Genomic DNA, 12,871 nt, shown 5'->3' with positions numbered 1-12,871 from the left:
TTTATTTAATGTTGAAGAATTCCAGTAATTTAGTATAGGAGTAGGTCTAATAGAATCCACCGAGTAGGAAAAAAGAAAAGAAGAAACAGAAAAACACTAAACAACAAAGCTTCTCAAGTAAAACTTGATAAGTGTGTTAGCAGTAAGTCTTAAAATTTTAGCCTCTAATGCAAGTATGGTTTGGACACCCAAATGTGTGGAAGGCCCTATCATCTTTAAAAAATGGAAATAGAAAGGCTAACAGGTTAAGAGGTAGGAAAACATTTCCACCTTCCCAAAAGGCAAAGTCCTAGTAACTTTGTTCTCTTGTCTCATGAGGATCTGGAAAGGTGCCCCTAACCCCCAAACTGGCACGGCCACCACGGGTATTATTTTACCCTGGATAAAGTCACTGAAACTTCCAGCCAGGTGGATGACCCAGATGGCTGGCTGGCTGGCTGGCAGACTGTCCAAAGCCATCTAGCTACACGGCTGTCCTGTTAGGTCTACCCTCACCTACGGCAAATAGTGGGCTGCGCATGTGGTTTATTAGCACAGTGTTGCACTTAGGGTGGCTTCTCCCTGGAAGAAGGATAGTTTAGCTATCCATAACTGGATTTAACTATGACCAAAAATAAAAAATATATAAAAAGCAGCTCAGATTCTGTAGATGTGGTCAAAGGGAAACATTCCCATGAAGAAGCCTCATTCTGGATGATTTATTACTTTGACTGATTTGGGTATATTGTACGATCTATAAATAATTGCTTACACCAGACAGGATGTTAATTATATGATGCCGTGGTTTAGAAATAATACATTATTTAGCATTTCCTTAAATTGTTTCAACCCCCTGTTAACACTCTGCCATAAATGGAGAGAAATCGGTGATTTTGAGAATTAATTTGGTGTAGAGTTCAGCAGTTGTTTGGATATCCAATCGAGCTTAACATTATGTGTGTTCTGTGTAATCCCAAAGATGAAAGGCAAGCCCTTTCATTCTCTAGACCTTACTTGTCCTGATGGCCTTCCTGTACCACCACCTGAGTACCACCATACTCTCACTCAACTGATAGGTCTGTCATTAAAGGACAGACCTTTGAGATTGGAGAGGGATCTATTTATGGCTCTCGTATATCATTTGCTACAAATTTTAAATTCATAATACTGATCTGGAAATGCTACCAGTTAACATTTTATAATGCTACTAGTGTCATTTTAAGTTACTGGCCAATCAAAACCATAATGAGATATCTCCTCACACCTGTCGGCATGGCTATTATTGAAAAGACAAAAGAAAACAAGTGTTGGCAACGATGTGGAGAAAGAGAACTCTTGTATCCTGTTGGTGGGAACGTAAATTGGTATAACCATTATGGAAAACAGTATGGACGTTTCTCGAGAAATTAAAAATAGAACTACCATGTGATCCATCAACCCTACTTCTGGGTATAAATTCAAAGGAAACAAAACTATTATCTCGAAGGATTATCAGTACTCCCACGTTCACTGCAGTCATATTCACAACAGCCGAGGTATGGAAACAACATAAATTTCTTTCAGTGGATGAATGAGTAAAGAAAATGTGGTATGTGTGTGTGAGTGTGTGTGTATGAGAGAGAGAGAGAGAGGAGCCAAGTAGAAAATCAGGGTTAAAATACGTGTTTGGCCTTTTATTTGTCCTGGATCTGATAAAAACCTTTACTGCATGACATTTATCGTAACCAAAGAGACCACAGGTTTCTAATCCATTATCACAGGCTACCTACAGAATCTTGGTGATGTCACTTTTTCTAACATTTGCAGGAATTTTGGAAAGAGTAGTGCCTATTAAGAAAGCACTTTTGGGTAGTATTATAGTTCTTAGAACTCTATTTTCCTCCCAATTTTGATCTGAAAGGGAAACGGCCATTTTCACCGAAGATATCAAACTTCTTTTTAGAACTAAGAATCTGATTTCTGTATACATCTTCAATAAGCAATTCAAGAGTAATTACTGTAATGCAAGTTCAATGCAAAGAATCACTGATTTTTTTGTTTCATTTTTTGGCCATTATAAACCACCTTTAATGTCAGTGAGCCTACTTACCAGACCCATGTAAATCATGGCTTGTTAGAGAAGTTAAAAACAGTATTAAAACATTTTCAAGTTTAACATATACATATTTTTCTCTTAAAGGCTCCCACATAAGTGATTAAAACACAAACACACACACACGCACGCACAATATCCTCAAATCTACATGTGGAATTTTCAAAACAAATGGATTCTTCAACCACCAAACATTTAACTATTCAAAATCAAGGATCTTCCTGAGCATTTCTCATAGCTGAATCTATTAAGCAATTATGCATCCCCATCACTGAGTGAAGGTAGCCTGAATTTCTACACTAATAGCATGCATTTATTATTCTGATTTTTATTCATTCTAGTTTTTGCAGAGCACAATTCCTTTCACCCTTGGGGCTAAGCTTATTTACAGAATAAAACATGCAGCAGATCTACATATGTATTTGGCTTAGCTAAAATGGTATGTCAAAATAGACACAACTGGTCCAAGTTTAAATTTTAAAACTATTTTTAGCTTTTGATTTTAAATTTAACATTAAAAAAAAAATCTTGCCCCATGATACATCAACTAGAATTTTTTTTTTCAATCCACAAAATAAAGTTAACAAAGAAATTAGCTAACTATATCTGTGAAGAGCAATTGGGACATACTTCATAAGAAACAGATAAAAGATTCACACAAAAATGCTACCTCTGTCAAAGCATTTGGAGATCAAGAAATCCAACGTGTTAGGTAAGTGAAATAAATGCCTTTATAGTCAGCTTAGTGTTTGTAATAAACTGACATCAATGAAGAGACTCCCTGAAGAGCTTAACCTACGAGGGCAGACACTACACACCCTCATCTGTGTGCCCAGTGCCATGAAGCAGGAGCTCAGTACGTGCTGGGAGGTATTTGTGACCCGGGCCCCAGAATATACAATAGAAAAGGACTCCTGCACTAACAGGGAGTCCAAGAAAGGATCATTTGGGACAGTTCAGGCCATTTCCTCTCTAGTTTCAAACAGGCGTGAATTCACCAGCAGAGGTCATTAACACCGATCCTGTCGGATGGCAAATTAGGCTGGTAAGTAAAAAGGTAGCAATTTTGTCACCCTGAGAAAAGTAAGGGTGACTTCAGAGATGTCTTTCTAAGGTCAGTGACTCATGACTGACTGGCAGACCACACACACTGGCAAACGGAAGCAGGAACAAGGGGGAAAGAGACAGATCTTAATGCACCCTGGACCTTGAAGCCAGGGAAAGAGAAATGCAAACGACAAAATTTTATAAAATTCCCAACTACTAAGCTTCTCAAAGTGAGGCCTGTCGAGTAGGCCATGTCCATGATCTACTGGTACTGGTCCACAGGACTTAAGCATAGAAACCGAGACTAAGCATTTAGAAGGAGCAATTTGACTTAATTGGATCTGTTGAATCTAATAATAAAAAAATCCATTCTTGGGATTTTATATATCTTTGTTCTTTTCCATCTCACTTTCTTAGTGACTGGTTCTTTCTGTATTTTATAAGAAGTATTGATCCAGAAGGAATTGGAAATTAAAAATACAAAAGGTCCTTTACCACAGACAGTTTGAGGAGCACTGCCCTAGAACACCCTAAATAAAGTTTTGTATGGACAGTACGGATATGATGCTTGCAAGGATAGTGATTTACCTGCAATCACCTCTTCAATTACTTGAACGGTAAGCAGGTAGTTTTGCCCATGTGTAATACACTAAACTCTTCTGATGAACATCTGAATTAATCTAGAGATATTTGAATTGCAGGCCAATGAGATACCATATAATCAAAACTGTTCCCAGGAACTGAGATGTTAATTAACATGTTTCCCTTGGAAAAGGAGAGTTCTGTGGTCATACACATGTGAGATGTATGCTCATTCCCATGCCTCCTCCTGGGCAGGCAAAATACGCGTTAGCATATGAAGGATGCTGAGAAGGTCCACAGTTAAGAAAAATGTTTACGCAGATGTAACGCTCTTTATCTAAATACATGTTAACACCTTGTTCAGGAAATACGATTTTGGAAATGCTGGAATTGACAAAAGACTCCAGATGAGCAATCAAAAACCTGTCTTGAGTGTCACTTGCTAGCTGCTTCCTGTCTTCATTTGTAAAGGGATCACGCTCGCCACCACGCTAGTGTGCGGCAGCGTCAGTGAAGTAACGATGGAAAATCACTCTACGTAGCAAGTGATAAGCTCCTGGAGGACAGGGAATTGGCTCCCATCCTGCAGCCCAACACACACAAACTGTTACTAAGCTGTTCTCTAGGGAATGTTCCAGGTTGTCTCCTCACGCCCTCCCCACCCCCCCGCCATGCCCCGGATGGCTAATTCCGATGGTCATTTTGTGGGCCGGTCCCTTGGGATTCCGTGTCTTTGGAGGCCTCCTGCCTCTGGTCCCCTGGTTGGTGTGGTGTGGCAGGCACCTGCCACCCTTCCTGGGAAATGCAGGTGGCCCCAGAGCAGAGCCAAGAGCAGGCCCTACACTTGGCAGAAGTCCCAGCTGGTGAGCACAGCCCCAGGCATCAGCCTCTGTGCAGAGAAGCTGCCCCAAGACACTGTGCGATGTGGGCCACACAGGGCTCAGGTGTTCAGGTTCCCAGGTCCACTGCCATCCTCCCACCCCAAACCACCTGCTCCCTTCTCCCACAGGCTCCACACGGTACGCAGTAGGGACCCACTGGGCTGATCGATACTGCATTCATCTCACACAAAGAATACCCCAACCCCGAAAGAGAAAGCGCTGTAACGAGAAACTGTTTGTCAGGGCTTGATAGCACTTCTTTCCCACCTAATACCATCATCTAGCTCCTATTCAACCTCCGGCTCCCCATTTCAACAATCAGTAAGAATACATTCTCCCTCAAACTGTTTGCTATTTTTAACTTCTATGGCTCCTCTGTTGACTTCAAAGGCAGCACCCAGCATCTGAGCACCAGCTACAAGGTCATGTGGTCAGTGAAATGTAGGACAAGGAATTGGTTTCTGTACACAGTCTTCCAACCACCAAACCACGAGGTCTTTGTTAAGGTCAAATTATCATGAAACGTTATTGACCCAGTACACAATGAACTCAGTGCAGCAGCTGTTACAAACACTAGCCACAACTTAAAAGAATAAAAAAATAAAAAGATAAGGAGCCATTCGTTCTACTCACTGTTCACGTAAACATTAAATGTCACGGAAGAATTCGCATCAGAATTGGACACGAGAAATGTGTAAGTGCCTCCTTCGGTCCCTTTTAATCTGGTTAGATGAAGTTCACTTACATATCTACAAAGAAAGGACAACCCATCAGTCACCTGTGGACGGCCTGCCTCAGAGCGTGTGGCTTTATCAGTTTCTACCCGGAAATACATGCTTATTTTGGAAAAATATACCCCACTTAATTCAGTATTAACAAGATCCACATGAACAAACACGAACACACACATATATTTCATTTGGAACAGATGCCTGGCGTGTGAGAATACAGAGTGGGGAAAGGCTCCCTCAGCATAAAGGCAACCTCACAGAGATGGCAGCCTCTTCCTCTTCCTGGGTTGTCCCCACGGCCGCATCCTTCTCTGCCCTGGTCCTCTGTTCAACCTCCCTCTCATCAGTGTCCTGAACTCGCCCGCCCTGCTTTAGCAGCACCTGCCTGGCAAACGCCAGGCTGGCAGGCATCTCCATGTAGGTGTCTCCATGCAGATGCTTCAGGGTCACACAGCAAGGTCAATACCGCTGCCCTCACCTTCCTTCTTGTGACACCACCGTCTCCTGGCTTTCCTCCTACCCCCCCCCCCCCCGCTGCTTCTTCCCAGTGTCCTCTGCAGCATGTGTTATTCGACCTTCTGTTTCACAGCAAGGACATCATAGATGGCTGTGATAGCTGAGCGCGCAGTACCACCATCGGGGGCGTTACTGACACGGGCTCCAGCGTGGATGGAGTGCCCTGGGCGCCCCTTGACCCCCACAACCGACTCGACACGCGGTGGCTGGTTCAGTCTCTCCTCTCACACTGCACGTGCTCCCTGGGCAATCCACGCTCCCCTGAACTACTTACTGTCTGCTCACAACTTTCAAATCCTGACCTCTAGTCCAGACCTCCCTGTCCTATGCCTTCTTCCTCTACAGACCTATGCTCACGTCCCACGCCCCCAGTCCAGAGTGTCCCTGGGACCGGACTGTGGCTCACCCACACCCTTTCTTCTCTCCTTTCCCCTCTCTACCCTGTTCCCCCCAACTCCCCGCCAGGTCTCTCTCTCCTTTAATGAAGACCTTGCCTGTGAATCCCTCCTGCAGGCACTGCATCCAGGGAACCTGACCTACGATACATTCTACCTGAACATCCCTGCTCAAGATCCCACAGTCAACCTCAAATTCAACAAACCCCAAGCTGAGCTCACTGCCTTTGCCCCCTCCCTCTCCCCTCCCCCTCGAACAGTATTGCCTCTTACCATCCAACCTGGCTGCCACAACCAGCCTTCTGAGAGCATCTTCAGCTCCTGCCTCTTTCCTACCCCTTCGATCACCTTTAAGGAGGAAGCCTGGACACCTCCCAATCCATCCTCTTCCCTCCAACCCTTAGACCGAGGCCCAGGACAGCATCCTTTCTTATCCACACTCTTACAACAGCCAAGAGCTCCTGACTAGGAAAAAATACTAACTCTATCTAGGCACCTACCTCTTATCAGCCGTGGGCTCTTGGTCAAATTAACCCATCTAGGTCTCAGATTCCTCTTCTATAGAAAGAAGGGAAGTAAGAGTGCCTCCTCATCGGATTTGTGAGGACAAAAATTATTGAGTTAATGTACATGAGGGACTTTGAACAGCACATGGCAGGATAAAAGCACACACAGCTTACATGAAGTGTCACTATTGCTACTGTTTTTTTTTTTTTTTAATTTTTAAAAAATATTTTATTTATTTATTTATTTTTATATTTATTTTTGGCTGTGTTGGGTCTTCGTTTCTGTGCGAGGGCTTCCTCTAGTTGCGGCCAGCGGGGGCCACTCCTCATCGCGGTGCGCGGGCCTCTTCACTATCGCGGCCTCTCCCGTTGCGGAGCACAGGCTCCAGACGCGCAGGCTCAGCAGCTGTGGCTCACGGGCCCAGTTGCTCCGTGGCATGTGGGATCTTCCCAGACCTGGGCTCGAACCCGTGTCCCCTGCATTAGCAGGCAGACTCTCAACCACTGCGCCACCAGGGAAGCCCTGTTTTTATTATAAGTGTTTTGAGGATCAAATGAGAGGTCTGGGGCTTCTCTGGTGGCGCAGTGGTTAAGAATCCGCCTGCCAATGCAGGGGACACGGGTTCGAGCCCTGGTCCAGGAAGATCCCACATGCCGCAGAGCAACTAAGCCCGTGCACCACAACTACTGAGCCTGCACTCTACAGCCCACGAGCTACAACTACGGCGCCCATGTGACACAACTACTGAAGCCCGTGCACCTAGAGCCCGTGCTCCTCAACAAGAGAAGCCACAACAATGAGAAGCCCATGCACCTCAACAAAAAGTAGCCCCTGCTCACCGCAACTAGAGAAAGCCCGCACGCAGCAACGAAGACCCAACACAGCCATAAATAAATAAATAAATAAATAAATAAAAATTAAAAAAAAAAAAGAGGGCGAGAGGTCTGATGTAAAAGAAACTTGGGTTCACCGCCTGGCCCAAAGATGCTTAATGATTCTTAGTTTTCTTACAGTTTTAAAAAAATGATTAAAGGCACTAACATTTCTCTTTCTCTGAAGAGAATTATTTAATGTGTCCCTAGTATATGCTAGTCACTGCTTTGAACTATCCTCAGAACTCTAGGAGAGAACTATCCTCCAATTTACAAACAAGAAAACTGACGCATGGACTTTTCTGTGTGCTCTAAACACATAGCAAAATGAAATGATGACGACTCAGGAAGCAGCCCCAAACTTCCTTCTGTATCAGCTGTCCTCTCATACATTGATGGGTCACAGAAATAGGATCCGGTAAGCCAAAGGGACGGGGTGGGGGTAACGTGTAATTCCCCAAACAAGGCCCTTTTCTTACCTAATGTTACTTTCATTCTCAGACTTGGGGTAATCTTCCCACTTGTCAGTGGAAGTTCTGTTCATATATATCCACCGTCGGTGTTCAGGTTTGGGATATGCCTCATACTCAACAACCAGATCCACATTCTCGCCATCGTTTACAAATACTGTTGTATTCATCATAGGGAAGATATTAATGAATCCTTTATCTAATCACAGCAGAATGAGACAGAAAGAAACTGTTATCCCCAAAATCTTGACAAATAACAAAACTTCATCTTTGGATTATAAAGATATTGACTGATTTCCAATATTAATTGGCAATGACAAGTAAGAATTTTGACTAGCCATTTTACATTTTATTTTGCTCTTGGAGAATCACGGTCATAAAGTGAGAAAGGACACACGTTGGAAATGTTTATTCTCTTATCTCTGTCTCTTAAGCAAGTCTGTTAAACATCTATCACCATCTTATAAATCTTCTAGAACTACCACTCCTGATGTTTATTAGGCTAAAAAGTATTTGGACTAAATAGTTAGCCCATACCCAGATCCAATATAATTGTATATGTGATAAGAAGATGTCATAAATCAAGAAGGGGAAGAGAGCCCCAATATTTAATAAAAATGTTGCAAGAATGTCATTTAGTATTTAGAGAAAAATAAACTTAGATCTTATAAGTCATATCATATATCACAAATGAATCAAGGACAGTATTTTAATAATTAAACCATATTTTTAACTAAACAACGGAACTTACTTCTATCAAACTTTGTGGAGGGGAGGGCGAGAGGAGTTTTCTAGGCTTTTTAGAAGTAACCAAAGAAATAAAAATCATAAAAGACAAATCTGAATACATAAACATTTTCAAAAAATATCTATATATAGGAAAATTAATTAAGGTAATAGGAAAAAGAGGACATGAAAATATAGAAGGAAAAATAAACTACTAATTTAAATAAGGCATCCCTTTTCACATATTAAAAATAGCAAAACTTCAATAAAGCTGTTAAAAAATAATGTATACCCACTCTATGGAAAAATAGCAAAACTAATCTGAAATAAACTCAATAATTTTGCAAGTGTAATTAAAGTAGCACACTGAATTACACTTTGTAAACGGGCACAACTCTTTTGGAAAGCATTTAGCAATATAGATTTTTAAAAATTATCTATTTTTCAATTTAATCCGAGAACTCTTCTTAGTGAGGTAGATGGCTACATGCAAAAAGAAATGCTATTTACACTAGTCATAATAATTTTAAAAATGAGAAAATAGAGAACTGGTTAAGTAAATAAAGCAGCCCTTAGAAATTATTATATAATAATAATAATAATAATACAAGGAAGAGCTTGAAAAAGACCATAATAAAATAATGGCCAATATCATATTTATAGCCTCCATTTATGGAATGCTTACTATGTGCCAAGAACTGCCTTAAGTTCTTTAGCATACACTTTATTTAATAATTATGACAAACATTTAACTTATAACAATACTGAAAGAGAACGCTCGTAACCCCTAATTATAGATGAAAAAGAAATCAAGTCCTGGAAAGCCATATAGCTGGCTACCCAAAGCAGAGCCTACATGTGAATACAGGTCTGTGAGAAGCCAAGGCTGGTCTCTTTACTGTAGCACAGCCTAGAGTCTCCACGTACTTTAAGTGAGAAAGAGAGAGAACATAAAATTGTGTGTATAATTAAAATCCTGTTGCATATAAAAATATAACCATATACCAAATCCTAAAAATGGTTATATCAAGTTAGTGGAATTATGGAAGAGCTTTAATCTTCTATTTATTTTTCAAAATTTGAAAATTAATTATAGCATTTTATATTATCATTTACCCAAACAGTGCCATTGTCTTTGGCACTGTTTGGTTAAATATATTGATGGCCCACATGAAGTTGACATTAGAGTATTTAACTCTCCTTTAGTTTCCTACAGATTCAGAATAAAAAAATGGAGTCAAACTGTCCTTTGTATCAATGGAAAAAATGTTTTTCAGGTGAAAATCAAAAATCATCCAAATGAAATGAGAACACCACCTTGTTCTAATACCGGAATCATAAATGGTACACCCTTGCCATTCTTTAAGCTAATTTAGATTAATTTTGAGGAAATAAACGTTTTGTCTGAATGTTACGTTAAATTTTCAGGTACTCAAGGTCATAAATTCAAAGATATCACACAATGCAAAATATTCAAACACCACAGACAAGAATATTTCCACTGATTTCTCTCCCTATCATCATGTACAAAATACTCAAGTTCTCCTGAGTTTTCTACAGTCCAGTTTGCTCAATATAGTTTTATGTCCTATAATAGGACACAGCTTCAAATTCATGAAGTGTAAGAATTATTAGACTCAAAGAACCCCACCTGGGTTGTTACAGAGGATGACTTAAGAAATTGATGAGACATTAACATTTAATCAAGTGCAAACACTGTGCCAGGCACATCTGCAAAATATATGGCCTTTCTCCCTCCACAGCCTTGGGAGTTAGTGGCTATGTTTCTCGGAAGAGAAAATGCAGGCAGAGTTAAAGTGGGGTGCATTTGAAAGTTAAGTGGCAGAGCTCCAACTCAAAACCTGGTTGGGGCCACCCCGAAGCCTTGTGTTTTGCGCCACTCCACACTGTGTCCAAATCCTACTCCCAGCCCCTAAAGAAATTACTTTTCTCTTTGTCTCTTACTGTTCGTCCCATCCCAACCCACTCCTGAAACAGTACAGAGCCAGATTCAGGTTTCACGGCCTCAAGTCTTTCCAGTTATACAGTTATATTCTTGGAAATTGATGAATGGATTTTAAAAATCTGATTACATACAACAATAAGCTCCAAACATCCCTACTAATTGCTTTCTGGAGCTGAAGCTGATATATCAACATGCTCCCTAATCAACTTAGCAAATTAGCACTTATGGAGTTTAATATTTTAAAAGCATAGCCTTTTATTCAAATTAATAAATGGTTCACAATCACGTTTAGGGACAGAGTAGTACCCTTTCTCTGGGCTGGCTCTGTAATTGCAAGTAAAGTGTCTTTTTCACGTTCAGTCTGGTGAGATACTTTCCATTACAACATGGGCAGAAACGCCAAAATCATATGAGATTATTGTGGGATAAATCGCAGACCTCTAACATTGGTACATAAATTATTGAAGAAATATGGGGGAAAGGAGAGAAATGAAAACAAATATCACATCATTTTATTATTGCTCATGATGAATTTCACCACCTTACAAGTACTTAATCAAAGTCAAGCACTGAGAATATGGTTGCATTAAAAAGACAAGAAAATAGATTAAATGCAAACAGTACTCAAAAGACAAGAAAAGTGTAAACAAAGTAGTTTTAAAATTATTATTATTTTCAGTAATTCAAAATACCACACTCTGATCTCATTAAGTAGATGCTTGGGAAATAAATATTCAGTAAGATTTCTAAAGCACGGAACACTAAACCAGTTGTGTATACCAGATATGATGGGGTTAGGGCACAGGTTACATGTTTCAGTTTATGCTCTGTAGAATCAATGACCCATGCCTGGTGGGCTGCCTTCCTGAAGGTTTATGCTGCAGCCTATAAGGCTGGATGACAGGGTGAGGTCAGGGGTGTACTGAGGAGGAGAAGCCAATTCAGTCCTTTCTGCTACAAAGGGTGACTAGAGCCCATGAATCATAAAACGATAAACCAAAAGGCTGAGGAACCTCACCAAAAGATTCAGAGAAATACATTAAGCTCTAAGCATATGCATTCCTCCACAGACAAAAGTCTCCATCCATTTCCAAACTCAAGTCATTCAGCAAGGACTAGAGTTTCTGGAAAGGCTCAACCTACATTTTATTTGTTGAGGTAGGGGAGGTAAGCAGAGAATGACATGTTCAAACAGCTTCATAGTTACAACTTTCCACTTGCCTCTATTAAATTGGTAGAATTTGCTTTTGTGCTCTAGTTGGAAGAGGCTACAAAGATCATTTTCTTTCATATATTCATCCATTCATTCAGTAGTAATAAAAACCCTAAGAATCTGTTCAACATTCCATTAACGTAAAAAGGAAACTATCTAGTAATTTCTTCATTCACTATGCCAGTAATTTATCCATTCCCAGAGATATTTACCTACTACTTCTAAGGTTGTTGTGACATTTGCTGATCCAAAAGTATTATTGGCATAACACATGAACACGCCAGAATCATTAACTCTTGCTGAGCTGATAGTCAATCTTTCCTGACGGAGAAAATTGAAGTCACCCTGATGCCAGCTATTCCTCTTCACCTGTTCTTTAGTCTGCTGGTTTCAGAAGGGGAGGGAAAAAAATCAAAGATTACCATAAAATTTATATTCAGGATCTTTCCTAGATAAGTTAAAAATAGCAGCAATTAACTTCTCCATATTAGCATTCATTATACACTACTTAAGTAAGTATAATAAAACATCATGACAAGTCTGTCATTGGAACACTTCATATTACAGGATTATATTGAAAGATAGTCATTATTAATGATTGGAAAAACATGAAAATTCATTTCTTAATAACCACAGCATACGTAATTCCAAATTCTCTGCAGTGCTAAATATTTTTTAACAGTGCCAAATTTTAAAAGTTCTTATATAAGAAATAATACAGGATACTGATATTTTACAAGTCAGCATATTTATATCCTATCAATATTTCCTGTTGTATATATTTTTTTCTATTCTACATCCCAGTGATTGAAAGAAAACACATCACTAGTAACAATCGTTCTATTTTATTAACATTTATATTATTTTCATGAATAAAAATAGACTTACAGTGTC

The 12,871-nt window shown here is 40.2% G+C and overlaps 1 protein-coding gene across 1 annotated transcript in view; it reads right to left on the bottom strand.

Moving 5' to 3' along the window:
- Positions 1 to 12,871, bottom strand: part of KIT (KIT proto-oncogene, receptor tyrosine kinase) — an 84,364-nt gene that overhangs the window by 24,263 nt on the left and 47,230 nt on the right. The window contains exons 5-7 of the mRNA XM_061192308.1: positions 12,190 to 12,361; positions 8,082 to 8,271; positions 5,215 to 5,330 (exon numbers count right to left, since the gene is read on the bottom strand). Coding sequence (XP_061048291.1) covers positions 5,215 to 5,330; positions 8,082 to 8,271; positions 12,190 to 12,361 — 478 coding nt within the window. The remainder of the gene's footprint in view (positions 1 to 5,214; positions 5,331 to 8,081; positions 8,272 to 12,189; positions 12,362 to 12,871) is intronic.

This window comes from Eubalaena glacialis, chromosome 5 (assembly GCF_028564815.1).
Source record: "Eubalaena glacialis isolate mEubGla1 chromosome 5, mEubGla1.1.hap2.+ XY, whole genome shotgun sequence".
NCBI lineage: Eukaryota > Metazoa > Chordata > Mammalia > Artiodactyla > Balaenidae > Eubalaena > Eubalaena glacialis.
Note: the sequence above shows the minus strand (reverse complement) of the source record. Positions and strands in the feature narration are given on the sequence as shown.